The 27,446-nt window shown below is 43.1% G+C and overlaps 1 protein-coding gene across 12 annotated transcripts in view; it reads left to right on the top strand.

Moving 5' to 3' along the window:
• The window catches only part of ARHGEF6 (Rac/Cdc42 guanine nucleotide exchange factor 6), a 99,489-nt gene that overhangs the window by 55,261 nt on the left and 16,782 nt on the right, over positions 1-27,446 (top strand). For all 12 annotated transcript variants that reach the window (XM_054509382.2, XM_045883192.3, XM_054509406.2 and 9 more), the window contains 6 exons: positions 3,070-3,164; positions 5,832-5,927; positions 7,603-7,725; positions 22,711-22,849; positions 24,904-24,963; positions 27,073-27,219. In XM_054509382.2, the coding sequence (XP_054365357.1) occupies positions 3,070-3,164; positions 5,832-5,927; positions 7,603-7,725; positions 22,711-22,849; positions 24,904-24,963; positions 27,073-27,219 (660 nt within the window). The remainder of the gene's footprint in view (positions 1-3,069; positions 3,165-5,831; positions 5,928-7,602; positions 7,726-22,710; positions 22,850-24,903; positions 24,964-27,072; positions 27,220-27,446) is intronic.

The following is a 27,446-nucleotide window of genomic DNA, read 5'->3' as shown; positions in this document are numbered from 1 at the left end:
CTCTGGTAAAATCGTTTCTCTCTTTTTTTTTTTTTTTTTAAAGGATTTTTTTTTTTTTTAAAGATTTTATTTATTTATTTGAGAGAGAGAGAATGAGAGACAGAGAGCATGAGAAGGAGGAGGGTCAGAGGGAGAAGCAGACTCCCTGCCGAGCAGGGAGCCCGATGTGGGACTCGATCCCGGGACTCCAGGATCATGACCTGAGCCGAAGGCAGTCGCCCAACCAACTGAGCCACCCAGGCGCCCAAATCGTTTCTCTCTTGAGGGCAGACCTTGTTAGGATGGACAGAATGCTCTGGTGTATTTCAAAATGGCTACCTTTCCTTTCCCGCTTCCGAAGCAGGAGGGAGATTTTCCTCCTCTCTTCATTGTGACAGCCTGGTAGAGCTGCCGGAGGTACCACAAAAGGTGGGTGTGCTGCCCTGTGACTGGGCCCCCTGGGGGTCTGAACTCTCAGACTTGTCCACACTGCGCCCCCAGCAATTCAGTTACAGCTCGGGTTTTCCTGCCCCGCTCCTGATTTCCGTGGAGAACTCTGCTCGTGGGTTTCTGCTCCAGCAAGTTTTGATTTTCTGCATCTGCCTGTGTGTCTCTCCACTTTTGGGGGTAGCATTTTCCCCCATGGCCTCAATTCCCTGACAGATAGAAGGAAAGTTAGGCGGGTTGGGTTTTTTTCCCAGTTAGTTCAGCTATCAACTTATTGTTAGGATGGAGTAATGACTGCCACGTTGCTTAAATGCTGGGCCAGAAACCAGAAGTCCTCTTTCTTCTTTTTCGATATGGACATTTTACAGCTATATATTTGTCTGCTTTAACTGCATCCCAGGGTTTTTTTTCATTTTTTTTTTTTTAAGATTTTATTTATTTATATGACTGAGAGAGACAGCGAGAGAGGGAACGCAAGCAGGGGGAGTGGGAGAGGGAGAAGCAGGCTTCCCGCTGAGCAGGGAGCCCGATGTGGGGCTCGATCCCAGGACCCTGGGCTCATGACCTGAGCTGAAGGCAGACGCTTAACGACTGAGCCACCCAGGCGCCCCATTTTTTAATTTTTTTAAAGATTTTATTTATTTGTCAGAAAGAGAAAGAGCGCATAAGCAGGGGGAGTGGCAGGCAGAGGGAGAAGCAGGCTCCCCGCTGAGCAGGGAGCCCGACGCGGGGCTCGATCCCAGGACCCTGGGATCATGACCTGAGCCGAAGGCAGACGCTTACCCGACTGAGCCACCCAGGCGCCCCCCGTGAGTTTTTTATGCTGTGTTTTCTTGTTTGTTCATCTCCAGATAGTTGCCCATTTCCTGGGTGGTGCTTCAGCTTTCTATGCTGGGGGGGGATCATTCCTATCCCGTCACTGGATTAATTTCAGAGAGCATTAGTGCCTCCAGGCCCCGGGGTTTATTGACACTTAGGCCTTTTGGGAGTAGTTTCTGAGGAATAGAGGAACTGAAAGGAGACATGAGTGGCCTCTCAACCAGGGTTTCTCGCCTGCGGCGATACTGTCCTTCAGGTGGTGTTCAGTTGCCGTCCCGGGGGGGGGGGGGGGGGGCGTGCAGCTGACATCTAGTGGGTAGAGGCCAGGGACGCCGCTCAACGTCCCATAATGCCCAGGGCGGCCCTTCACAGCCAAGGGTTCTCTGGTGTCAGTAGCTTTTTTAAGCCCGTCCACTGGCAGGACTGTTTCCCACTCCTGCAGCACCTGCCTGCACAGCGTCTCACTGCCTCTTCACAATGGTCCTGAGGTAGGTGAAATGTCACAATCTGAGGTGAGGCAAGTGAAGCCTTAAAACTGTAGCCACCTGTCCCTCAGTAGCAGAGCCTGGACGACCACCTGCCAGTCCGGTAGTTTCCCCGCAAAGCCCACAGTGACCTGGGCCTCCGCTCGCTTTGTCCACTCCACCTTTCAAAACCGGATCGCCATGCATTGTCTTGTGAGTCTGGGTCTGGAACCCTGGATGCCTGCAGGGCTCCTTGCAGCTAAGATTGCTTCACATTGTCCTGTGATCCTCTGTTTACCGGCGGGGTGGGCCTTCAGTACATTTCTTTTTTTTTTTTTTAAGATTTTATTTATTTATTTGACAGAGAAAGACACAGCGAGAGAGGGAACACAAGCAGGGGGAGTGGGAGAGGGAGAAGCAGGCTTCCCGCTGAGCCGGGAGCCCGATGTGGGACTCGATCCCAGGACCCTGGGATCATGACCCGAGCCGAAGGCAGACGCTTAATGACTGAGCCACCCAGGCGCCCCCCTTCAGTACATTTCTGTTGAAGGAATGAGGAGCTAGGAGAGACAACATACAGAAATGTTAGCTTGGCGAGCTCTAGGAGCTTGAAATGTAGGTTGTAGCTACTTGCAGAAGAGGCTGGGGAAAGGGGCAGGCCCCTAGGACGGGTGGGGCAAGAGACCTTGCGTTCTGTACGTTGGTTGTTTTGCCTGGAGGATTTTAATTTGGTTATTCTTCATAATGCTTTATTCCCCTTGTTAAATTCCTCCCACTTCAGCTTCCTCTTCTCTTTGAACTGTTCATACTAGCACTTTTTGCCTTTCTTAAAAGACCCGTTCTAACTCTACTTAACAATACCCTGTGGCCTCAGGTATTGTCCCCTAAAGGTCTTATCGAAACATAAAGAAGAATCTTTTGTGGTATTTGACCTCAGTTATCGTGAAATTATCCTGACATTGACTCTGTATGTCTTAAGGTAGCTGGTCTCAATGTTCTCATCCATAAAATGGGCATATGATCCTTTGTTAGCTAACTGAGACCTTTCCCGAGGATAAATGATTTAAAGCCCATGAAAGCATTCTGAACAGCGCTGTGTAAATAAATGGCCAGGTCCTTCCGGTTATGAGTAACTGTGAAAAACTGTATTCATATGAATTATGCAATATAACCAGTGGTCGTACAATTATTAAAGTAGTTTGCTAGAATGAAACAAAGGGCAGTCAGATTTTGCGCTTCTTACTTTTACTACAGTGCTAGCCTAGTAATTTGGTTCAAAGATCTAAAGCTCTGTCTTACCTTGGACTGCCCTGACAAATACAAGATCTTCACCTTGACCTTGACCTTTGTTTCTCTATAGGTGTTACAGAACATTTTGGACACTGAAAAGGATTATGCTAAAGAACTTCAGTCTCTACTTGTCACTTACTTAAGACCCCTGCAGTCCAATAACAAGTAAGATTTACATTTTAAACCCCTTGCTAAATAAAGCAAGATAATGTCAGTATCCAGAGTCATTGCTCTTATGTCACTGAATAATTGATTTTGCCCTTTAGAAGAATTTCCATAGAGCACAGGTTGCCAAGAACATGGTCAAGGCAGCGGAAATTACGCAAGATGTTGCTGCTGGAGAGCTTGGCTTTCTGTCTCTTTTAGCTGCGGAAGGAATGAGCACATCTGCATCTCTGTCTGCCACAATTGTTATCTTGTACATTTTAGAAGCGATACATGCAGTTTTACCTTGCACAAACAGGACCTGCTGGTGTTTTTATGCAGAAAACCTGTAAACTGGAAAGTTTCACGCTCCCCCTGACCTTGGCTTGCTGGGGCAGAAACTCTTTCCTATGGTCTGAGAGTGGAAAGAGTGTGGCATTTTGTGAATGTTTGTGAGGGCACCATTGAGCTCGTATTTCACCCAGGCCAAAGAGAGTGATAGAGCTGTTCAAATGTCTTGTTTTGTTTTAAATAAAATACTCAAACCTTATTCTGGTCTTAGAAGTGGCTGAGGTTTGAATTGAAAACTTCGTTTTCACAGAAGAAAAATATTGACCTATTTTTATTTTAATTGATTATACTTTACTGGAGATTATAATCTATAAGTCAAATAGAAAATTGAGCCATGGGCCCACATACTGGAGGACAAAAGCCTCCTCTTTCCCCTCAGAGTTTACTTTTGCTGGACAGCTGTCTCAACTACTGGACTTCAGGCTTAAATAAGTTTAACATATTTTGCGATCCCCCCCCTTTTTATTTTTCCAAATCATGTTCGCTAAGGCATAAGGTCTTGCTAAATTTCCCAGTTGGTTATTTTCCATGGCACTGTGGGAATCTCACTTCAGTATGAAAGGATTTTGTATTCCTGTGTTTTGTAAGAGTTGAAATGCGATCAACAACAAAGTGTCTTTTGTTATGATTATGTAAAACATGAAGTGAATCCTGTGAATCATACTTCTTAGAGCTGAATGGAAGGAACCTCAATGAATCACTGGGTCTAGTGCCCTGGAAGAAATGACTGTCCCCATTGAACAAATAAGAAAACTGAAGTCCAGAGAGGCTTACTGCTATAGCCATCACACAGCCAGTAAGCTGCCAGACTCGACCCACCGCGCCTCCGGCCGCTGACTGAAATGTGCCTTCCATTTTGTGGGGGTGACAGGCAGAGGCAGGAAACCGAGGTGGTGACCCTGGGAGGGGAGATGGTAAGATTTCAAATGAAGGAGGCGAGGAGCCTGACTCAGAACTTCCCTGTTGCCATATAAATTCAGAATGCAGTCAGGGTCAGTTTCCACCGGCTGTCTTGTGGACCCCGGAGCGACTGGAGCAAACCAGACTGTTTACTGTCTGATCCTGAGGGGGCCAAGAAAGTCCCTGATCAGGTTCAAGTTGGCCCCCCAGTCAGCTTCTTGGGGCCATGACGGAGGAAAGTCAGGGAAACTGGCCGGCTGAAGGTTTCGCTTTTGACACCCATGGCTAGGGGTTTTCCAGCTTGTGGTTCAGAAGGGCATGATGGCAGAGGAACTGGGCGCTTCTGATGCTCGAGGGGTTACTGGTATCGTTTGTGTGGGGCTTCCTTTGCTTTGTCAGCAAAAATCACTCTCTTGGAAACACTCCCCTCGTATTATGATGTGAAGAAAGAACACGTGGCTGACACTGGCCTTTTAAGTCTTCAGAAAAGTCTTCTCCCAAAAAGTGTTTAAGAGCATGGCCTCTGGAGCTAGAATGTGGTGGTTTAAATCCTGGCTTCACCCTTCACTGGCTTTGTGACATTGGGTGATTGGCTTAACCTCTCTGTGCCTGGGTCTCCTTACGTGTAAGATGGAAACAAGAGCACCTACCTCGTGAACTTGTTGTCAGGTTAAAATATAAAATGTAAAAAAAATAAAAATAGAATAATATAAAATATAAAAAAATAAAAGTACTTGTGAGACACCTGCAGAGGTGTTAAGTGCTTGTGTGAGTAGTGTTGGTGCATGTTATCACCTACCATTTGGTAGGGGAAGAATGGAGAAAATTCATAGCACAGAGGCTCTGGATAAAATTGTTCAGTTTGCCTTTATTTGCTCCATTCCATTCCACAAACAAACAAATCAGTACTGTTTTCTTCCTCTACGTCCTCTGATAAAGATTTCCCTTTGTTGATTTATGAGCATTTTAAATCGAAAGAAACTGGATTTTGTGGTTTTTCCCTGTGCAGTCTATGAGCATTTATAATATCTTTCAGTTACTCTCCCAGCTCCTCCAGAATACTCAAACTTGTTTGCATTTATCCCCAGCCATGATGTATTTTGCCTATTGAGATACTTAGCTATTACGCACTTGTTATCCGTTCACTCATCACATTGTAAAACACGTAAATGTCTTTGGTAAACACTTGTTTGCTTTAGGATCATTATTCTTATTGTAGAAAAAGGAAATCAAGGAAAGACGCTTTTAAATGTTGTTTAAGACCACAGAGCTGGTGTAAGTTAAAAAGCGAAAGTTAAAATCTAGGGATTGCTTCCCTCATCCCATTTGCCAATTTTTTTAGCAAATTATCAGCTCACTAGACTAGAGATGGATAACTGGAATCATCCTGAAGTTCTATCCACTGAAACTGTGTATGTTTTTTTGGTTTTTTTTCAGTCTGAGTACTGTGGAATTTACATCTTTACTGGGGAACTTCGAGGAAGTATGCGCATTTCAACAGACGCTCTGCCAAGCCTTGGAAGAATGTTCCAAGTAAGTGTTGTATGTTGCCTTTAGAATAGCTAGCAACACCATTTCTTTGGTGTGTTTTCTTTTCCTGCTAGCTGTTGTCTTAGATAGGGACACTTCGTATTTACTCATTTGTTACAACGTTGATAAATTGTCCCAGTACAGAGAAAATGCGCTAGGGAGAGCCAAACCCCTGGTTGTGTATCAGGGCTCTACATGCAGTAAATTATTTCTGACTTTATTTAAAGATTGCATCGGTTTACTGCTCCTGGTCAGTATGAGAGACAGATAAGGTCTCCATTGACCAGGGACGTTGCCTTTGATATTGATTCGATATTTTCTTTTGTACATTGCAAATTACTTGGAAAAGTTAGTCAGGTGATTCATTCAGTTGTATAAGCTGCTTTTTCTCTTTAAATCACGCCTGGTATCTTGTCTATTATATTAACAGTTGAAATACACAAAAAGTGGGGAAAGGAAAGTATATCTTTATGTGAACCACAATACGTATTGGAAGGCTAGCTTGATGGTTGAGGTGTTCAGCTTCATACTGCAGAATGGATTGTAATGATCTTCAGGCAGTATAATTCTGTAGCAAGATTAATTTTCCAAGCACTGTATCTCAGAGAAGTTGGCAACTTTCATCATCTATAGGGAAATTGGGGTGATTGCCTGTTTCTTGAGCTTTCTGGGACACAGGTGGTCATCCAGGAAGGAAGATGGTAAGAGCCCACACCAGAGGCCTGAGGGGCTGTCCTCAATGCTGATAGGGATCCAGCTTATTGACATGGAAAGATAAGTCACTAAGTGAGAAGAACCGATTACAAACTAGGTTTGTAATCTTTATTTTCCATTTTATAGAAAAACATGTAGAAGGAAGACCAAGGAATATGCCAAAATTGTTCTAATAGCTGTCTCTGAATGGTGGAATACTGAGTAATTTTTTTTTTCTTTCTTGCACTTTTCTGATTGGTCTACAAATGAAAACAGGTGGCTTGTAACTTAAAAAAATTAAAGTCTTGGGGCGCCTGGGTGGCTCAGATGGTTAAGCGTCTACCTTCGGCTCAGGTCATGATCTCAGGGTCCTGGGATCGAGCCCGGCATCGGGCTCCCTGCTCCTTGGGAGCCTGTTTCTCCCTCTGCCTTTCTCTCTCGCTCTGTCTCTCATGAATAAAAAAAAAAAAAAAAAATCTTTAAAAAAAAAAAAATTAAAATCTTCAGGCCATCCTGTCTAGCAGCCACCAAGCCCCTAAGACTACATAATATTCCTTTCTGATGTGTCAGTTTGGGATTTGATTACTTTTTTCTGTACTTGAACTTCATATAAATTAGCCAAGAGTATTTTTGTGTGTGCCCGGCTAAAATTTTGAATATTGTAATTTGAACAAATATCTTTAAAAAACAACCCTACCTGGTCATTTCAAGTAAGTATCTGGCCCCTATATATGGGCGCTATGTTTGGCGGCTCGAGTTTGAAGTGATGGTCAATTACCCCATTAAAAAAATAATAATACTAATAAAGTGGCAGTCAAGAACTTGCATTCCATGGCAAAAGTGCTTATAATCTAGTTTCTCTTTTCAGTTTGGCAAAAGAATTCAAAAGGCTTGCGTGTCGCCAGATTTGATTGGAATCCTCTTCCTTTATCCCCCTGTTTCTTTCTTATTTTACATTCTGTGTTTCATCTTGTCTTACCTCCAGGTTTCCGGAAAATCAACACAAAGTAGGAGGTTGCCTACTGAACCTCATGCCTCATTTTAAATCTATGTACCTGGCTTACTGTGCAAATCATCCTTCAGCTGTCAATGTGCTCACACAACACAGGTAAGTGGTACCATTTCCCCAGATAGGCTGTTCCACAGTGAGATCCTTTCCGAGGACCGCTTCATTTGGAAACCCAAGGTCTCCAGTTGAACTTTTGATCATCCTCCTGCATCACTGCAGGAATTAATTCATTGTTCCACGGATTGCTTGTCTGTCAGTGCAATGGATAATTTACTGAGCATCTACTGTGGGCAGGGTCCTGTACTAGCTGATGGGGGTTACAGTAGTCAACAAGGAAGAGGAAGTCCCTCCCCTCCTGGAACATAGACTCTCAAGAGAAATACAGACATGAACTTAAACGTCATAAACATGTGGTATTACAAAAGGGTAAATTAAAAAGATGCCATGAGACTTTGCATCGTGGTATCAGCTTCGTGTGGGGTGAGGGTAACATCAGGGAAGGCTTTCCTAAAGCCGAACTCTATTTAGATCCAGTGTTTTCGCCTTCCCCTGTCCCGGCGAATGGTGTATCTGAGTTACTGGCAGATAGCTCGAGTGCCTGGCTTCGTCTCTTTTTTTCACTTTCCCTTTGGCGGGTGGGGGAAATTTCCAACAGCGCTATGGCTCAGAGGCAGATACTCATTAACATGGAAAGGTGGAAGGAGACTAGCAGGGTGAACTATTGGGCAAGCATTTTAAGCAGTGGGCTGTGATAATATTTGTACGTGAGTATACATTGTTTCCAATTCATGGGGAACAACGGAACAGTATCTCCTTTAAGAGTCCTTGCAAGGGACCCAGATAAGTTCATATCTCTCCTGCCCTTCCTTACCGCCTGACTCCCCATCCCTGACGCATTCACAGATGCCTTCATCTGGGCCAGAACCCTGGATGATAGGCTTAAAGATGCAGTTTGAACTTTGAAATCATGTGCTAGCGATCTGGCAGGGGCAGGGGGGCTGTCTCTCACCACACAGAGTCTGTTAGGACGTAACCTGGAGACGAGACTCAGAATGGATATGGATTCTGGAGGCTGCTCACGACCGGAAAGAATATTCTTTTCTTAATCTGGCTCAGACCTGAACCCCCAGGGCCAGACTGGAACACCAGTTGACACAAACCCTCAGAAGTGATGAAAATTTTGGTTTTGTCCTGGTTTGTTAGGAGCTTTATTGACTTGGGTGCCTGGGTGGCTCAGTCGGTTAAGCATCTGCCTTTGGCTCGGGTCATGATGCCAGGGTCCTGGGATCGAGTCCCTCAGCGGGAAGTGTGCTTCTCCCTCTCCCTCTCCCCCTGCTGGTGCTTTCTCACTCTCTCTCTCTCAAATAAATAAATAAATAAATAAATAAATAAATAAATAAATAAATAAATCTTTTTTTTTTTTCTAAAGATTTTATTTATTTATTTGACAGAGAGAGAGACAGCGAGAGAGGGAACACAAGCAGGGGGAGTGGGAGAGGGAGAAGCAGGCTTCCTGCCAAGCAGGGAGCCCGATGCGGGACTCGATCCCAGGACCCCGGGATCATGACCTGAGCCGAAGGCAGACGCTTAACGACTGAGCCACCCAGGCGCCCTGAATGAATCTTTTAAAAAGGAGCTTTATGGACTTTATAGAGCCATTAAGTAAGGACATTTTAAAGGTAGAATTCAGTGGGTCCCACTTGAAGGTCCATTTTATTCGAAGTCATGAATTCTTGTGGAATAGCAAATACGGAAGTTGGAGTTTAAAGAAAGAGAGGCCATGATTCTGAGTTATTTAGGCAAGTGGCTTAACTCCTTAGAGCTAATGTTGGCTAATAATAGTACTGACAGCACGCCAGGCACATGACGTAAGAGCCTATGAGGGAATTACCATTACTACCATCCCTGCTTTACAGATAAGACCCTGGAAGGTCAAATAGTCAGCCAGAGAGCTCATAGCTCTTAAGTGGTTGAGCCAGAATTAGCATCTAGGTCTGTCAGACTTCTAAAAACAGTATTTTTATTTATTTATTTATTTGACAGAGAGAGACACAGCGAGAGAGGGAACACAAGCAGGGGGAGTGGGAGAGGGAGAAGCAGGCTTCCCGCCGAGCAGGGAGCCCGATGCGGGGCTCGATCCCAGGACCCTGGGATCATGACCTGAGCCAAAGGCAGACGCTTAATGACTGAGCCACCCAGGCGCCCCTAAAAACAGTATTTTTATTGAGATCTATATTTTACCTACAAAGAATAATTTAAATGCAAATTTAAAGAATTACAATAAAATGAACACCCATGTACACACCACCCAGCTTAAGAAATAAAACATTACCAAAACAAAGAGAAAGAAAATGTTACCATTTCCTTTTTTATCTACCAGCCTTATTGAATCCTACTTCACATACCATGCAATTCACCCATTTGAAGCATACAGTTGAATTATTTGTAGCATATTCAGAGTTGGGCAGCCATTACCACAATCAATTGGAGAACATTTTCATCACTCCCCAAACAAACCCATACTCATTAGCAGGTGCCCTCCATTGCCAGGCCAAGGCAACCACTAAAGTCCTTTACGTCACTCTGGATTGGCTAATTCTGGACATCTCATTTAAGTGGAGTCACACAGCATTGGGCCTTTTGTGTTTGGCTTTCTTCTCTTGTAATGTTTTCAAGCTGCATCCGTATTGTAGCACTTATTAGTACCTCGGTTTTTTACTTTTTACTTTTTTTTAGATTTTTTTTTATTTATTTATTTGCGAGAGAGAGAATGAGAGACAGAGAGCATGAGAGGGAGGAGGGTCAGAGGGAGAAGCAGACTCCTCGCTGAGCAGGGAGCCCGATGCGGGACTCGATCCCGGGACTCCAGGATCATGACCTGAGCCGAAGGCAGTCGCCCAACCAACTGAGCCACCCAGGCGCCCTTACTTTTTACTTTTTAAAAAAGATTTTATTTATCTATATGAGAGAGAGCACGCATGCACAAGCAGGGGGAAGGGCAGAGGGAGAGGGAGAAGCAGGCTCCCCGCTGAGCAGGAGCCCAATGTGGGGCTCCATCCCAGGACCCCGGGATCATGACCTGAGCTGAAGGCAGACGCTTAACCCATTGAACCACCCAGGCGCCCCAGTACCTCATTTTTTAAATTGCCACAGAGGATTCCATTATGTAGATACTGCATATTGTTCTCCCATTCACCAATTTGCAGACATATGGATTGTGAATAATCCACTGCTCTGAACATCAGCTACACGTCTTTGGGTGGATGTATGTTTTCACTCCTCTTGGGTAGATTCCTAGGAGTGACATTGCGAGGTCATATGATAACTCTTCTGTTTTCACCTTCAGAGCAACTTCAGACTGTTGTCCAGAGTGGCTGCACCCATTTATGTTCCTACCACCAGTGTCAGAGAGTCCCATTTTCTCCACATCCCCACCATTTGTTATCAGTCTGTTTGATTATAGCCATCATTATGGGTGTAAAGTGATCTCTCATTGTGATTTGATTTGCATTTCCCTAATGAATAATGATGTTAAGTATCTTTCATGGGCTTATTGGCCATTTGTATATCTTCATTTGGGGAAACGTCTATTTGGATCCTTCACCTATTTTAAAATTGGATTATTTGTTTTATTATTGAGAAATTATGTACATACCACAAATTCACCATTTTATTTTTTTTAAGATTTATTTATCTGTTTTAGAGAGAGAGTGCATGCATGCACACACGAGCTGGGGAGAGGGGCAGAGGGAGAGGGAGAGAAATCCTCAAACAGACTCCCCGCTGAGTGCAGAGTCCCACGCGGAGCTCAATCCCAGGACCCTGAGATCATGACCTGAGCCAGAATCAAGAGCTGGATGCTTAACCGCCTCAGCTACTCAGGTGTCCCATAAATTCACCATTTTAAAGTGTATAATTGAGGGGTGCCTGGGTGGCTCAGTCGGTTAAGTGTCTGCTTTCGGCTCAGATCTATGGTCCCAGGGTCCTGGGATCGAGCCCCTCATTGGGCTCCCTGCTCGGCGGGAAGCCTGCTTCTCCCTCTCCCACTCCCCCTGCTTGTGTTCCCTCTCTCGCTGTCTCTCTTTCTCTGTCAAATAAATAAATAAAATCTTTGAAAAAGAAAGAAAGAAAGGAAGGAAGGAAGGAAGAAGAAAGAAAGAAAGAAAGAAAAAAAGAAAGAAAGAAAGAAGAAAGCGTATAATTGAGTGGTTGTTAATATATTTGCCAGGTTGGGCAACCATCACCACCGTTTAGTTTCAAAACATTTTTATCTCCCCCAAAGCAACTGTGTAGCCAGTAGCAGTCACTCTCCTTCTGTCCAGTGGCTAATGATGTTGAGCACAGTTGCACGTGCTTGTTGGCTATAATATCTTCTTTGAAAATGTTTGTTTAAATCCTTTGCCCATTGTTTAGTTGAGCTATTCATCTTTTCATTGTTGAGTTGCACCACTTCTTTATATATTCTTCTTTACATTCCTCTTATCAGATAGATGATTTGCAAAAATTTTCTCCCACTTTGTGGGTTGTCTTTTCAGTTTCTTGATGGTGTCCTTTGAAGCACAAAAGTTTTAATTTTAAGTTTAATTTTGATGATGTCCGATATATGTTGCTTGTGCTTTTGATGTTATAGCTAAAAAACTATTGCTTAATCCAGGTCATGAGGAGTTATGCCTATTTAAGAATTTTATAGTGTTATCTCTTACGTTTAGCTCTTTAATCTATTTTTGAGTTACTTTTTGCATATGGTGTGAGGTAGGGGTCCAACTTCATTCTTTTGCGTGTCTATGTCTAATGTCCCAGCACCCTTTGTTGACTTCTATCCTTATAAATTTGTTACATTGTTTTATGTCTCAGAATTGGATCTATCTTGGTGAATGTTCCACGTGAGCTTGTGAAGAATATATATTTTTCTGTGGTTAGATGAAGTATTCTATAAACATAAATTAGATTACTAGATTGACAGTGCTGTCCAGTTCAGCTATATCTTTACTAATTTTCTATCTGCTGGATCTGTTGATTATTGATAGAGGGATGTTGAGGTTTCTAACCACAATAGTGGATTTATCTATTTCTCCTTTCAGTTCTATCAATGTTTGCCTCATGTATTTTGATGTTCTGTTGTTAGGTGTATTCACGTTAAGGATAGTTTTATCTTGTTGGAGAATTGGCCCTTTACCTTTATGTAATGCTCCCTCTTTATCCCTGATAGTTTTCCTTGTTCTGATGTCAGCTTTTTCTGAAATTAATGTAGATAATCCAGCTATTTTTTTATATATCTTTTGCGTCCTTTTCCTTTTATTCTATCAATGTCTTATAGACAATATACAGTTGAGTCTTGTTTTTGTTTTTTTAAAGATTTTACTTATTTGAGAGAGAGAGAATGAGAGACAGAGAGCACGAGAGGGAAGAGGATCAGAGGGAGAAGCAGACCCCCCGCTGAGCAGGGAGCCCGATGTGGGACTCGATCCCGGGACTCCAGGATCATGACCTGAGCCAAAGGCAGTCGCTTAACCAACTGAGTCACCCAGGCGCCCGAGTCTTGTTTTTTAATCCACTCTGATGATCTCTGTCTTTTAATTGGCATATTGAGACCATTTACATTTAAAGTGATTATTGATATAGTTGGATTCATGTTTACCATGTTTATAACTGTTTTCTATTCATTGTACTTGTTCTTTGTTTCTTTACTACCCCCCTTTTACTGACTTCTCTGGTTTTAGTTAAATATTTTATATGATTTCATTTTATCTTCTCTCCTAGCATATTGTACTAGTAAAGTGGCTCAGTCGGTTATGAATCTGACTCTTAATTATTATTATTCTCTGACACTCTTCCTTTTTTATATAGATCTAAGTTTCTTTCTCTCTGAAGAACTTCTTTTAACAATTTTTGCAAGGGTGGTCTACTGGTCATAATTTCCCTCAGTTTTTGTTTGCCTGAGGAAGTATTATTTCTCCTTCACTATTTTTTTTAAGTAGGCTCCACTTCCGGCATGGAGCCCAATGCGGGGCTTCAACTCATGACCCTGAGATCAAGACCCGAGCTGAGATTAAGAGTCGGACTCAAGTGACTGAGCCACCCAGATGCCCCTCTCCTCCACTTTAAAAAAACTTTTCCCTTTTATTTTTATTGTGGCAAAAATACATATATGGCATGAGATCCACCCTCTTTTTTTTTTTTTAAAGATTTTATTCATTTATTTGAGAGAGAAAGTGTGAGAGAGAGAAAGCACATGAGGGGGGAGGGTCAGAGGGAGAAGCAGACTCCCCGCTGAGCAGGAAGCCCGATGCAGGACTCCATCCTGGGACTCCATCCTGGGACTCCAGGATCATGACCTGAGCGGAAGGCAGATGCTTAACCGACTGAGCCACCCAGGTGCCCCAGAGATCTACCCTCTTAAACAAATTTTTAAGTGTAAGAACAGTAAGCAATGGGATTTTTCTCCAATCTTTACCATGAGAACTTGCATGGGCTCTTAGATGCAAAACCCACAGAAGTATTGGGATCCCGAGACTGGGTCGGGAGTTTTTAACTGCCCAGCTAGTCCACACTTAGACTCTTAAAATTCATCAAAATTAGCATTTGAGTGTTGCAACTAGTTACTGGCTCCAGTGGCTTCTCCTTCAGGGAAGTGGATCTCTGTTTTAATTCTCTGTATTTACCGGTCCTTCCAGATTTGGAAGGGGATGGTTTTCCCTGTGATCTCAATTCCCAGTGGATCTAAGAAAAGTCATTGATTTTCAGATAGTTCAGTGTTTTTTCTTGTGAGAATAGTAATGATGCCCTCCAAACTCTTTACATGTCAGAGCTGAAACCAGAAGTCTTTCAGTGATTTTTTGAATTCCTTTTTTTGGTGGTTGCTCAGAGACTTTCTATCTATCTATCTATCTATCTATCTATCTATCTATCTATCTATCTTAACTTACCAGAATCTCCTTTATATTCACACTAACTTAATTCTAGTGAGATATACTAATGTTATTCCTTGCATAGCTCTGTGTCCTCTTCCCTTTTTGGGGCTACTATTGTTATACATATTACATCTCTATGCTACAAACCCAGTAACATTGCTATAAATATTATTTGATGTAATTTTATGTGTATTAATGAAACTGAGAGAGGAAAGGAGAACAAGAATATATTTAGAGCATCTGTTCCATTAACATTCTCATTTACTATGTGTTTTATTTCTTCCTATGGATTTGAGTTACTATCTGGTATCATGGTATCCAATAGAGCTTTCCTCCCACCCACCTCCACTGTGGTGTGGTTGTAAAATATATTACATTTCTATATGTTACAGGCCCCATGATATGATTATATGAAATTGCGTTATACATTTGTTTTTATATTAGTTAAGAGAAAAAGGAGAAATAGGTATTTATACTGTCTTTCATAATTGCATGATTACCTTTGCTGGTGCTCTTTTTTTCTATGTGGATTTGAATTTACATCTGGATTTACTTGATTTTATCATCTAACTTTCATATTTCTTGTAAGGTGGGTCTTCCAGCAAAGAATTCTCTGTTTTTGTTTATTGGGGAATGTTTTCTTTCCACCTACGTTTTTGACAGACAGTTCGGATGGATATAGAATTCTTGGTGGGCAGTTTTGTTTCTTTTTTTTTTTTTTAAAGATTTTATTTATTTATTCATGAGAGACAGAGCGAGAGAGAAAGGCAGAGGGAGAAACAGGCTCCCAAGGAGCAGGGAGCCCGATGTGGGACTCGATCCCAGGACCCTGAGATCATGACCTGAGCCGAAGGCAGACGCTTAACCATCTGAGCCACCCAGGCGCCCTAGTTTTGTTTCTTTACTTTGAGTATGTCATTTCACTGCCTCCGGGCCCTTATTAATTCTGAGGAGAAATTAGCGGTTATTCTTATTCAGGTTCCATAGCCCATGATGAGTTGTTTTTCTCTTTCTCTTTTGTTTTTGTCTCTCAGCATTTTTACTATAATTTGTATGTGGATCTCTTTGCATGTCTCCTACTTGGAATTCATTGAGCTTCTTGGCTATGTAGAGTAACATTTTCCTCAAGTTTGGGAAGTTTTCAGTCATTTTTTTTTTTCAAATATTTTTTTCTGCTCCATTCTCTCTCTCTCCTCTCATTTAGGACTCTCAAGATGCATGTCTTATTGTGCTTAAAGATGTCCCACATTTCTCTGAAGCTGGTTCATTTTTCTTTATTTGTTCCCCCCACCCCCCGTTTTCTCAGATTGCATTATCTCTATGAATCTATCATTAAAGTCACTGATTCTTTCTTTTGCCAGTTCAGATCTACCATCGAGCAGCTCCAGCGAATTTTAAAATTTCAGTTACTGTACTTTTTTTTTTTTAAAGGTTTTATTTATTTATTTGAGAGAGAGAGAATGAGAGAGAGCACATGAGAGGGGGGAGGGTCAGAGGGAGAAGCACACTCCCTGCCGAGCAGGTGGGACTCGATCCAGGGACTCCAGGATCATGACCTGAGCCGGAGGCAGTCGCTTAACCAACTGAGCCACCCAGGCGCCCCAGTTACTGTACTTTTTAACCCTAGAATTTCCATTTGGTTCTTTTTTTTTTTTTTAATAATTTGTTTCTTTACTGATACTCTCTGGTGAGACATTGTCATTATAGCTTCCTTTAATTCTATAAGCATGGTTGGTTTCCTTTTGTTCTTAGAACACATTTATAATGACTACTTTGAAGTCTTTGTTGAGTCTGACATTTTGTCACTCACAGACAACTTCTGTTGTCTCTTTTTATCTCCTATATATGGGTCACACATTCCTGTTTCTTTGTGTGTTACTATTTTTTTGTTGTTGAAAACTAGACACTTTATGCAATAATTTTAGGTTTAGCAACTCTGGACACTGATTCCTTTCTCCCCTCTTGGGGCTGTGTTTTTTTGTTGTTGTTTGCTTCTTTGTTTGTCTAGTGACTTGATAGACTCTTCTAGTGAGGTCTGTTTTGCCCACAGTGTGCACCTCTGATGTCATTCCTTGGAGGACCCAGCCTTGGTCATGCACACAGTCATCCTGAAAGGACAGTGGTTTTATTAGCAGGGTTCTCTTTGCCCATCTTGCCCTGATTTTCCTGATAAGCTGTCTACCTCAGTTCCATATCGATTCCAGCTGTTAGGCTCCACTAATTTCCGGCTGATTGCTCCCATGTTTTTGACAATTCCCTGGGGGCATAAATTGATCTGTCATCTGATCCAACGAAGTAGCTTTTGAGACCAGTCTTTGAAGTTTGTTTTGACCCTTCTTAGCTGTCTCTTTCCTTGGTTCTTTCTCGTGACCTAACTGGCCTAGGGTTTAGATTCTTGCTCTTAATTAAGAAGAACTGCCAGCATCCTCTTATTTGCTTGCCACCAAAATCTTCATTGTTTTTGCAAGAGCTTTTAGGCTTGGATTTCCCCCACACTCTTTTTCTTTTTTCCTTTTTTTTTTTTTAAAGTAGGCTCTACCCCCAAGTGGGGCTCAAGCTCATGACCCCTGAGATCAAGAGTCACATAATCTACCAACTGAGCCAGCCAGGCGCCCCTCCCCCCCACTCTTTTTCAACTAAAACCAGTTCCTCTGGGGAGAGCTTCAGAACTCTCTGTTCCTATAGGCTGTCTTCCTCCCTGGGCAAAATCTTTGTGCCACTAGCCTCTGGTCTTCTCTGCTTGCCTCTCCCAGCATAGAACCTCTGCCCAACAAGTGAGTGGGGGTGAGGGTGTTGGGTCCCAGTGTTTTCAGCCTGCCAGTCCTGGGGTAGAGCCTCCTCCCTATGTGTGTGTGAGCGGGGGGCTGAGTAGAGAAGGAAGCCTCCAACCTCTCAGCCACACTGGGCAAGAATTGGCTTCTTCAGCTCAAAGTGGGTTTGTATGGGGATTAAATGAGATAATGTCTACAAGGGACCCAGTATCTAGCACAAGGTAGTTGTAGCCACTCCTTATTTCTACTGTATTCATCTTCTACCACTACTAGCTGCTTTTTAGAAGAAAGGTATGCGGTATTTCCAGCAGACAAAAAACAGAGATAAAATCAAGTCACCAGTCAGCTTAACAAATTCTAACTGCAGTTGGAGTCCTGTGTGTACTCTCTCCTATTTCCTGCTCCTTCCTGCTCCTCCCTCCCATGCCACAGGGAACCACAGTCCTGAATTTGGTTTTATCATTTCCAGGAATGTTTTCGTACTTGACTACCTATCTTCAATAAAGAAAAAAAAAAAAAGATCCAGAAGCATTTTTCCTGTGGTGGATACATAAACATCTTGTGTATATAAGGGCAAATTTCTTAATACCAATAAAAAGAGATGCCCCTCTTTTCCTTTTAATCTGAGAATAGCAATTCCAGAAAGAAATGGTAGTGTTCAGAGAAGTTTCTATTGTAACTCTGTGTGCTGAAATGTTACTGACTGCATTTACCCACATTAGGAATTTAATTTTATAATAACAGTACAGATCCCTTCAAACATTATGATTTAAAGTTAATTTAGAGGTTCTCAACTTTGGGGGGATTATCATATCCTATTTGCTTCATTTTGGTTAGTGGTGTTTTTTGAGAATCTTAAAATATCCCTTGAAATGATGGAAGACTCATTGGAGTCCCATAGAACTGAATTTTTAATCTTACCTGTAATTTGCATGGAAGGGGTAAAAATTAAATTGAAATGCTTGGGGGTTTCCCCAGATGTGCTTCTAATATAATCTCAGCTCTGTTACATGCATCTTGTGGTGATTTATGCTGGCTAGTAGAGGCAAGGCAGAGTTGAATGAAATTTACAGAAATTTTGGTCTAAAATCCTGTTTTATTCTCTTTTTAAAAAAAGATTTATTTAGGGGCGCCTGGGTGGCTCAGTTGGTTAAGCGACTGCCTTCGGCTCAGGTCATGATCCTGGAGTCCCAGGATCGAGTCCCGCATCGGGCTCCTTGCTCAGCAGGGAGTCTGCTTCTCCCATTGACCCTCCCCCCTCTCATGCTCTCTCTCTCTATCTCATTCTCTCTCAAATAAATAAATAAAATCTTTAAAAAAAAAAGATTTATTTATTTACTTTAGAGAGAGAGGGTGAGTGGGGGGAGGGGCAGAGGGAGAGGGAGAGAGAAACTGTAGCCGACTCACTGCCCAGCATGAAGCCCCATGTGGGGCTCCATCCCATGACCCTGAGATCATGACCTGAGCTGAAACCGAGTCGGATGCTTAACCGACTGAGCCGCCCAGGCGCCCCTAAAATCCTGTTTTAGATGAAGGTGTCAGCTGAAACAAGGACATCGGTGGATTTCTGTTCTTTCCCTGCTGAATCTGTGGGTGATTAGACACTGGAAAATCCCTCCAGCCTGAACAGGCCAGTCAGTTGAAGTTCTTCCCTTCAGCCTGCAGATGGCAGTATCATACCAGCAACGCGCCTGACATTTGGCAAAGATCTACAGCTTTAAAGTTCACGGCCTGTTGGCACCTTGTTAAAAATGCAGTAATGTATTAGCTGAATATGGGTATAGAAGCAGACCCCAACTTTGATGTGTCCCCATATTTACATATATTTGAATGGCTGCCCCAGTCTTTTGTTATCCCCTGGTTGAGGTCTTTTGGGGTTTCCCCTCTCTCTCCCCTTCAGGCTTCTTAGTGTAGCTCTTGTTTCTTCCTGGGAATAAGCTCTCTCTTACAAAAATACCCACCTCTCTCCCTTGCTTTGGTGTGGCTCCCATCCTTTTCACGAGGGAAAGGGATCCGGATTGAAAGAGTGAGCAAGAAGAGGGGAGAGTGAGTGCTAAGACAGGTGTGAAGTCCATTGCAGCGACAGACACCACTGCGTTACCACTGTGCCCTTTTCCTCTTGCTAGTTGTCACTCTGTTTACCCTGTTGTCAGCAATGAAGACTTTGAGCAAAACCCAGAGTTGTGTTAGGTACTTGCTTCGGGGACAAGGAGCGTAGGGACCATTCTGAGACTGGATTCGGTCCTGTCTGTGTCTTTGAGGAACCGGGAAAGGGAGTGAGTGAGATTGATCACAAATAAAAAGTGGTGGGGACAAAAAAGAAGCAGACAGCCTGCTCTCTGGGACTAGATTAATGAAAAAGGGATAATAGGGATCCACCCAACTCAGTTGCGGGATCCCTGGGATTTTCCACTGGCCAGAGGCCTGGGGCCTTCAGCTCCTCAGGCCTCACTTCCCCCTTTCCAGTGATTTCCATGATAGGGGTGTGGGCAGGAGGGTGTATGTGTGTGTGGGGGGGAATATCTGATCCTTTCCCGGATGTTCTAGGTAGACCTCTCATCATTCAAAGTAGAAATCTATGCAAAGATTCCGCAGAAACACTCTCATATGATATGGTTAAGCTCTGTAGAGGTATTAGAAGGTAAGATAGTTTCCTGGAGCCTTCCAGCCCAAGCCAGAGCATCCCAGAGCCCCATGCACCCTGCATTCTGTGAGATAAACGTATGTTGAGTCTAAGACAGCATTTATACATTGAGAACTGCTTCTCTTGTATCACATCATGTGTACAGAACATGTGAAGCTTGAAAAACAAGCCTTAACCCACTGACATTTCCAACAGGCTGTATAAAATTAAAAACCGCACTTTAAAGACAGCTTGTTCTTTGGTACAACAATATAAAGTTGAGTTTTACGTTTTTGTATAATGACATTAATTTGCGGATTAAGTTTATTTGGCTCAGTAAAATGTGTCTTGCAGGATCTAGTTATTGTAATGGGCAGCAGCTTTATTAAGGTAGTTTTATCCTTTTGTTGCACAGTAAAATGTTCATTTCCTCCCAACAGCCAATGAATGTGTGTTAAATTGTAAAATAAAAAAAAACAACCTCTTTTATAATATTTAGCAAGCCTAAAAGTTAGAATGCTGCATGGAAAGTAATAACAAAGTACATGTTAGTATTTGCTTTTAATTGTCGCAAGCCTTGTATCAATTAGAGTAGAACATTGAGGACGGGGGGGCACTTATTCGGTTATGGAAAGAAAAAATAAGACTTGTTTACCAAATTGAAAAGAAATTAGGAAAGTGATTTTCTCTAAATTATATTTCTACTCAAATACACTCTCCAAATTCAAGTATTTTCCTAATTATATTTTATATGCAATGAATTTTTAAGCCTCTTTGTGCACTTTATGTTCTTGGTTGGAAATTTAACCTCAATTGAGTTTCCATTAAGCTGGAAATCACAGCTTAATGGTAGTTTCTAAAGATGTGATTTTAGCAAGGTATTTGCCTTGGCACAGTAATAATAGTAATACAAATGCATTTACAAACTACTTAAGTTTACAAAATCCTTTTCTATACAGAGGCGTGTGGTGTCATGGAAAGACTTGAGGGTTTGACTTCAGACCTGGGCACAAACCCCAACTTAGCCATTTACTTCCGATTACTCACTCTTCCTGAGACTCAGGTTTCTCATCTGTAAAATGAGGATAACACCTGGGTTGAAAGGGCCGTTGCACATATTAAGTAGGATTAAACGCACTCCCAAAGACCTTACCATGGAACAGTCACCTTCCAAACCCCAATGGCGAATCTTCAGAATTTTAGTAGGAAGTAGGTTTGAGTCAGCTGAGGTCAGGTAACTGATCCAGGGTCACCAGCCCTGTTTTATGACTCCAGGTCCAGGGCACCTCCTTCCTCCCAGGGGCTTCTGGGGCAAAAACAGATACAATCCTCTGCGTGGCTTGTCAGGTGTGACCACTCAGACGTGATCCAGCTTCCGTGAAAGCAGTGATTCCCAGCCCATTTTCCCTCTGACATACGTGTGACCCCACATGGCTCCCGGTTGCCAGGGCATTAGTCGAAACCCCATCCCTTCCTCTCCCACTCACAAAAGCCCAAGGAGGGAGTGTGACTATGAATAGGGGTAACCTGCAATCCACCCCATCCCTTCCCCCTCTCAGCGTTTTACTGCTGATAGCAAGTCTCTTTGAACATGTTTCACCACTGATTGCAACACGCCATGGTTAGGCACTGTCCTGCCTGAGCTGTCTTCTAGGGAGAATAAGTAAGTCATTTTATAGTGGAGGGTTCGTGAAAGAGTGAGGAGAGAGATGGGTGGGACCTGTGGGAGGCTAGAAAGTGCAGGCTCAGGTTTGCAGGCAAGCAGGGGTTCCTGAGTAGAAAGCAACAGGATTAGAGCGGTGGTCTGCAGGACGGCTGGGAAGCCAAAAAGCCCAGGAGCCAGGAGACCAGTTGGACTCTTGGAGTGAACCAGATGGGAGGAGATAAAGGTCTGAACCGAGGCAGTGGCAGTGCGAATGGAAAGGAATAAACTTGAGACTGATTAGATATGCACGGGCAAGCAAGGAGGCAAAAGGGGCCAAGGCAGAAGCAGAAGTTTCAGAACATGCCATCCCGTAGACAGTGGGGGTCCTTGCACAAATGAATATTAAAATGAGCTTGCAGCCCCAGGACTCGGTATCACGTTGCTGGAAAGGAGACACTCCAGATGGTGCAAAAAGGAAGAAAGAAAAAGCACAAGCTTATAGGGTAGAGTTCGTGACATATGAATAGTCTTTTTCCTTTAACCAAGCTGCCGCCTTATAGAACTGTCTGTGACTTTGTGGTTAGTCAGACACACATGCAGCTATCTGAGTTTTGAACTTGATTCTGAACATTACAAGTGGGTGCCCGGTGATAGGGAGTATGTGGTGAGTTGCTACCCTTGGCAATTGACCAGTCAATAACTAGAACGTTTGAAGTGACTAAAACCGTACGTTGAGGCCATCTGGTAGACTGTATGTCCCATGTCCATGGGGGTAGTCTCCTTAAGGGCAGGGATTTTTGTTTTGTTCACTGCTGTATCCCCCAACAGAGACCAGAGCCTGTTACTTAGTAGATGTCAATAAAGGATTGTCGTACGAGCAGAGGAAGCTGGGGGTCCTGAGCCCCAGTGCTGGACACAAGGCTGATTACATAGCAGGAACTCAATAAAGGTTTACTGAACGGAGTTGACGTGAATCGGACGGCATTTGGATTAATGAAACTTATTTCTGTTCGGTTTTATATTGTGCGAAATACAAGAAAATAATAGTCTTCTAATAATAAATCAATAATTTGGTTGATAATTCTTTACTTGGAACACGAAGCAGTAACAAAACCACGGTCGTTCTTTTGTTAGTGATGATCTGGAACAGTTCATGGAAAGTCAAGGTGCATCCAGCCCAGGTATCCTCATTTTAACAACCAGCCTCAGCAAACCATTCATGCGACTGGAAAAGTATGTTACTCTCTTGCAAGAGTTGGAACGGCATATGGAGGTAAGGGAAAGCAAGGTATGGGCCTCTGCTCTGGAGGAAGCCGCCAGTCTCCCTCCAGACTAACCTCACTGAGGAATTCAGAAAAAGCCTTGGTTTCACATTTTACTTGATCCAGTCTTCCCTCTTGCTGGGCTTCTAGTTTCCCTCTTAATGCAGTGAAATAAAGAGGGGGCATTCTTCCCCACCCCCCCTGCTGAAGATTTTTTTATTTTTACTTATTTATTTTTTCCACTTGTATTGGGGTGTGATTGACATAAAAACTGTATATGTTTAGGTTGTACAATGGGATTTTTTTAGGTGTACAATGGGATGGCTGAATATATGCAGAGATTGTGAAATGATTACCATGAGCAAGTTAATTCACACCTCTATCAATTCACAGAGTCATTAATTTTTTTCCTTTACTACTAAATATTCATGATCATTTTCCCTCCCAGCCTCGGTGCTGCTGCTTTTTTCAAGTTGACTTACGTTTTCCTCCTCTGTAGATGGTGGTTCAGTCAAGATCGACCAAGAACTTCTGTTGTTCTGGTCTATGAACCAACCTGATTTGGGGAGATAAACAAAGCAAAACAATAGAAAATATAAATATCACTTTCACTACAGACAGGGTTAAATATCTCGAGAGCCCTGTGATCATTAAGCTTTCTGACTCTGGATTATGCTGGAACATTCTGGAATTTCCTTAAAGATTTATAAATGGGTCCAGTATTAGTTTATCTGTGTTTGTATCCATGGACCTACATCAAAGTTCCCTCACATTTGTGTTTATCAACTTAGAGTTGACTGGCAACAAGACCTGATCATGGAATACTGTTTCAGCAAGAGGCCCGATCCTTTTATTAAAAACCAGTCAACAGGGATAGCTTCTGGAGTCGTCCTTGTGCCATCGAGCATGGGTGTTTGAGGTGTGGGTGGGAGAGGAGGGCCCTCTGAGGGAGGCTGCGTTTACCCTAGATGCTCTTCCTGTGTCTGGGGAAAGGTTTTGAGGTTTTAAAGGGTTTGATTATCTTTAAAGAAAAAGGTTGCACGCTGCCGGTCTTGTCAGCATTTGTAAGGATTGAAAGCACGTCCTCTGAGCAAAACACACTCAGTTGGAGGCGGAGAAGCCCCAGATGCGCCCCCACCCCCCCACTGCCTGGACCCTCTATCTTGGGCTTCCTTGAATTGGAGCCTGTCTACACTCCTGCCTTCCATTTCCCACCATCAGCTAACCCACACCCTCCCTCAGCGCTAGTTCGCCATCTGCTGAGATGCCTTCTCCTGACCTGGGTCCGTTCGGCTCTGTGTCTTCTTACCAAAGGCTGGTGGAGCAGCAGATTTTGCCCTTCCGTTATTCCAGCTGAATCCCAGAGGTTAGATAGACATCTACCCCCACGTCAGGTCTACAGCCTCCCCAAGAATCTCCCCTTTCCCTTCATGAGCAGTCATGAACGTAAGGATTCCTCAAAGCCGTTCTTGAACCTGTCTGCTTGCCGGGGTCGTAAGGAGCACAATGGTATAAAACCTGGAATTTTGTTCCCACCTGCCATGTTGAGCCTGCAGAGGGAAAATGAAGGATTGTGAAGGAAAGTGAAATGGGATTGATTTTTCTCTACCCACCACTCGGTTCCCACAGTTCCCTACCTCTTGTCATTTATTAACAACATGGCCTGATGATGGCCCCCGACTGCCGATTAGTTATTATCTGAAGTCTCAGGAACCACACCTAGGATGTTGTTGCCAAATCCGTGAAGCGCCACCAGCTGTCTTGGTTTCTTGGTCACCTGCTCACTGGAGGTGCTGAGATGCCAAATGCTCAAGTGCTGTCTTATTTTGTGATCTTTAAATTAGCCTACAGTGAAATGGACTTCCTACTTTGGGCGTGCAGTGCTACGGCTTTTATCACATGTGTGGATTCCTGTGACCACCGCAGCGATGGGGATGCAGGACGGTTCCATCACCCGCTCAGATTTCCTGTCTCCTTGTGGCCACACCCTCCTCCCACCCCTGACCCCTGACAACGGCTGATCTGTTCTCCTTTAATATTGTTTTACAATGTATTCCTTTAATAGGATACGCATCCAGATCATCAGGATATTCTGAAAGCAATCATAGCATTCAAAACTCTCATGGTAGGTAATGCTCTCAAATTACAATTCTCCGTTCTGTATGCTTTGTTCCTAAGAGAGTGACTTGTGTGTAACGTTTCTTTCCTTATGCAAAGGTCTTTAGAATGGAAACAATACACTTTAGCAACAGTATCGCAGTGATTGCTTCATTTAATTTTGTCTTCCAAAAAATCATGCTTACCTATGAAAGGCTGCCAGGCTGAGGGTATAAAGCACTCACATTTGAAGTCTCTGCCACATTAAGCATTGCTGTGTAGGTGGGGGGTTTCCTTTTGTCTCTTTGTCTTTCCCCCCGTGTTGTTCACCTTATGTCTGTGTAGCTTGTCATTTACTGATTGGCATTGATACTGGATTCATCTATTTATGCCAAAAGGTGTGAGTTTATTCTTTGCATATGAAAAAGAAATCCTTCGTCAAATCTAAAAGGAGAAAACCTACCAAAATGCAATTGCTTTATATAGATTGCTATCAAAGCTACCTGTAATCTTGTATCTTGAGCGTGATGGTTAATGTCTTCTTGAACCCACTGATGTAAAACCACTTGGTGGCATTTTAGGAGAAAAGATAGTGTTACTTTGGGTGATTGATTAAATTTAGCTTCCTTTTTTAAAAGATTTATTTATTTGTCTGAGAGAGAGCACAAGCGGGAGGGGCAGAGGGAGAAGGAGAGAGAACCTCAAGCAGACTCTGCACTGAGCATGGAGCTGGATGTGGGGCTCAGTCTCACGACTCCAAGATCGTGACCTGAGCCGAAACCCAGAGTCGGGTGCTTAACCAACTGTGCCACCCAGGCACCCCAAGTTTAGCTTCATTTTAGACATTTCTGTAGCATTCCAAGTAGTTGGGATCCACGGTTAGTTATTGAGTCTTGCTATAAGCTTGTGATGGGACATTCACCATCACCTCATTTTTATTGCTGTCGAAAGATCAGTACCTGATGTGTCCACAGGTAAACAGCAAGTTGAAAACCAGAGTAAGGTATTAGGTTAAAATTGCTGTTGTCGTAGGTCAAAAACAGTTACATGGCTCAACCTAATCGAACGGCCCACTGACACCCATGGCCTTTATGACTCTTTGTGTCCCCTTTATTTTTTCCTATGTAAATTGAATGTAACATTCCTTTTTAAAAAAATAATAGGTCTCGGGGCGCCTGGGTGGCTCAGTCGTTAAGCGTCTGCCTTCGGCTCAGGTCATGATCCCAGGGTCCTGGGATCGAGTCCCACATTGGGCTTCCCGTTCTGCGGGAAGCCTGCTTCTCCCTCTCCCACTCCCCCTGCTTGTGTTCCTGCTCTCGCTATGTCTCTCTCTGTTAAATAAATAAAAAATCTTTAAAAATAAATAAAAATAAAAATAAATAAATAAAATAAAAAAATAATAGGTCTCTCTGACCATTTTCCACATTGCGAAGCTTGCTTTGATGGTCATAGTATATTTATTGCCAAGTTTAGATGCTTCACAAATGTGTGTAGAGTGAACTGATGTCCTCCAGTTGCCATGTATGAGCTAAAAGGGGCAGCAGAGATTGTATAGAAAACACACCCCAAAAAACTATGACATTTATTTGGAAACAGTAACATAACTAACCATATGCTCATTTTCATATTCAACTTGGAATGAATACTGTTAAATTACTCTAAGAAATAGCTTCATGCTTTCTGAAGCAGTGATATTTATATATATCGTATTCATATCCCACATATTGTTTCCTGGCTTGTATTTTCAGTTTGTATGCGTAAAATTCAGTTGTATCTCTTTTTCTCAGTCCTCTTAGGAGTAAAAATTAATTTAGTATTTTTTTCCCCGTACCAGTCTACTACTAGTCCCTAAAGTACAGGGCCGTGCTACAGTGAATCGAATCTATCTTATAACGAAACAAATGCATGGCCCCTGCTACCGCTTTATCCTGATGTTTTGGCCAAAGTAGCTCTTCCTCACAAAACCTCTGGCTGGAGAGTTAGGATAGTGGATCTTGCTGTCTGCTGGGGACACGTCATGCTGAGGAGTAGGGACTCTGGAAATCCGGAAGTCCAAAACTTCATCTCACTTTAAGTCTTGATCTGGGTCTGTTTCGCAAGAATTCCTAGTCCATTATGTTCTGCTTTGGCTCTGTAGGGACAGTGCCAAGATCTGAGAAAGAGAAAACAGCTGGAGTTGCAGATACTCTCTGAGCCCATTCAGGCCTGGGAAGGAGAGAGTATTAAAACCTTGGGAAATGTGCTGTTTATGTCACAAGTAATGGTGCAGCAGGGAACGTGCGAGGTAAGACGTCTCAGACCTCAGTGCCATTGCTTCCATCTTTCCTCCTTCCTGTTTTTCTTCTTTGACTTGTCTTTCCGTCAAGGTCAAGTGCTTGAACGTTCAAAGAAACTGAGCAGCTCTTCCTTGTCCAGCACTCTGCTAGGTGCTGCGGGAGATAGGCGAGGGAATCCGCGGTGATCCCTGCCTTCAAGGAATGCCTTGTTTGCAAGCTAAGCTGCACCTAGCAA

The sequence above is a fragment of the Mirounga angustirostris genome, unplaced genomic scaffold (genome assembly GCF_029215605.1).
Source record: "Mirounga angustirostris isolate CCGP_5_RB_7025 unplaced genomic scaffold, mMirAng1.0.hap1 SCAF_11, whole genome shotgun sequence".
Taxonomy (NCBI): Eukaryota; Metazoa; Chordata; class Mammalia; order Carnivora; family Phocidae; genus Mirounga; species Mirounga angustirostris.
This window is presented reverse-complemented; position numbering and strand designations above follow the sequence as displayed.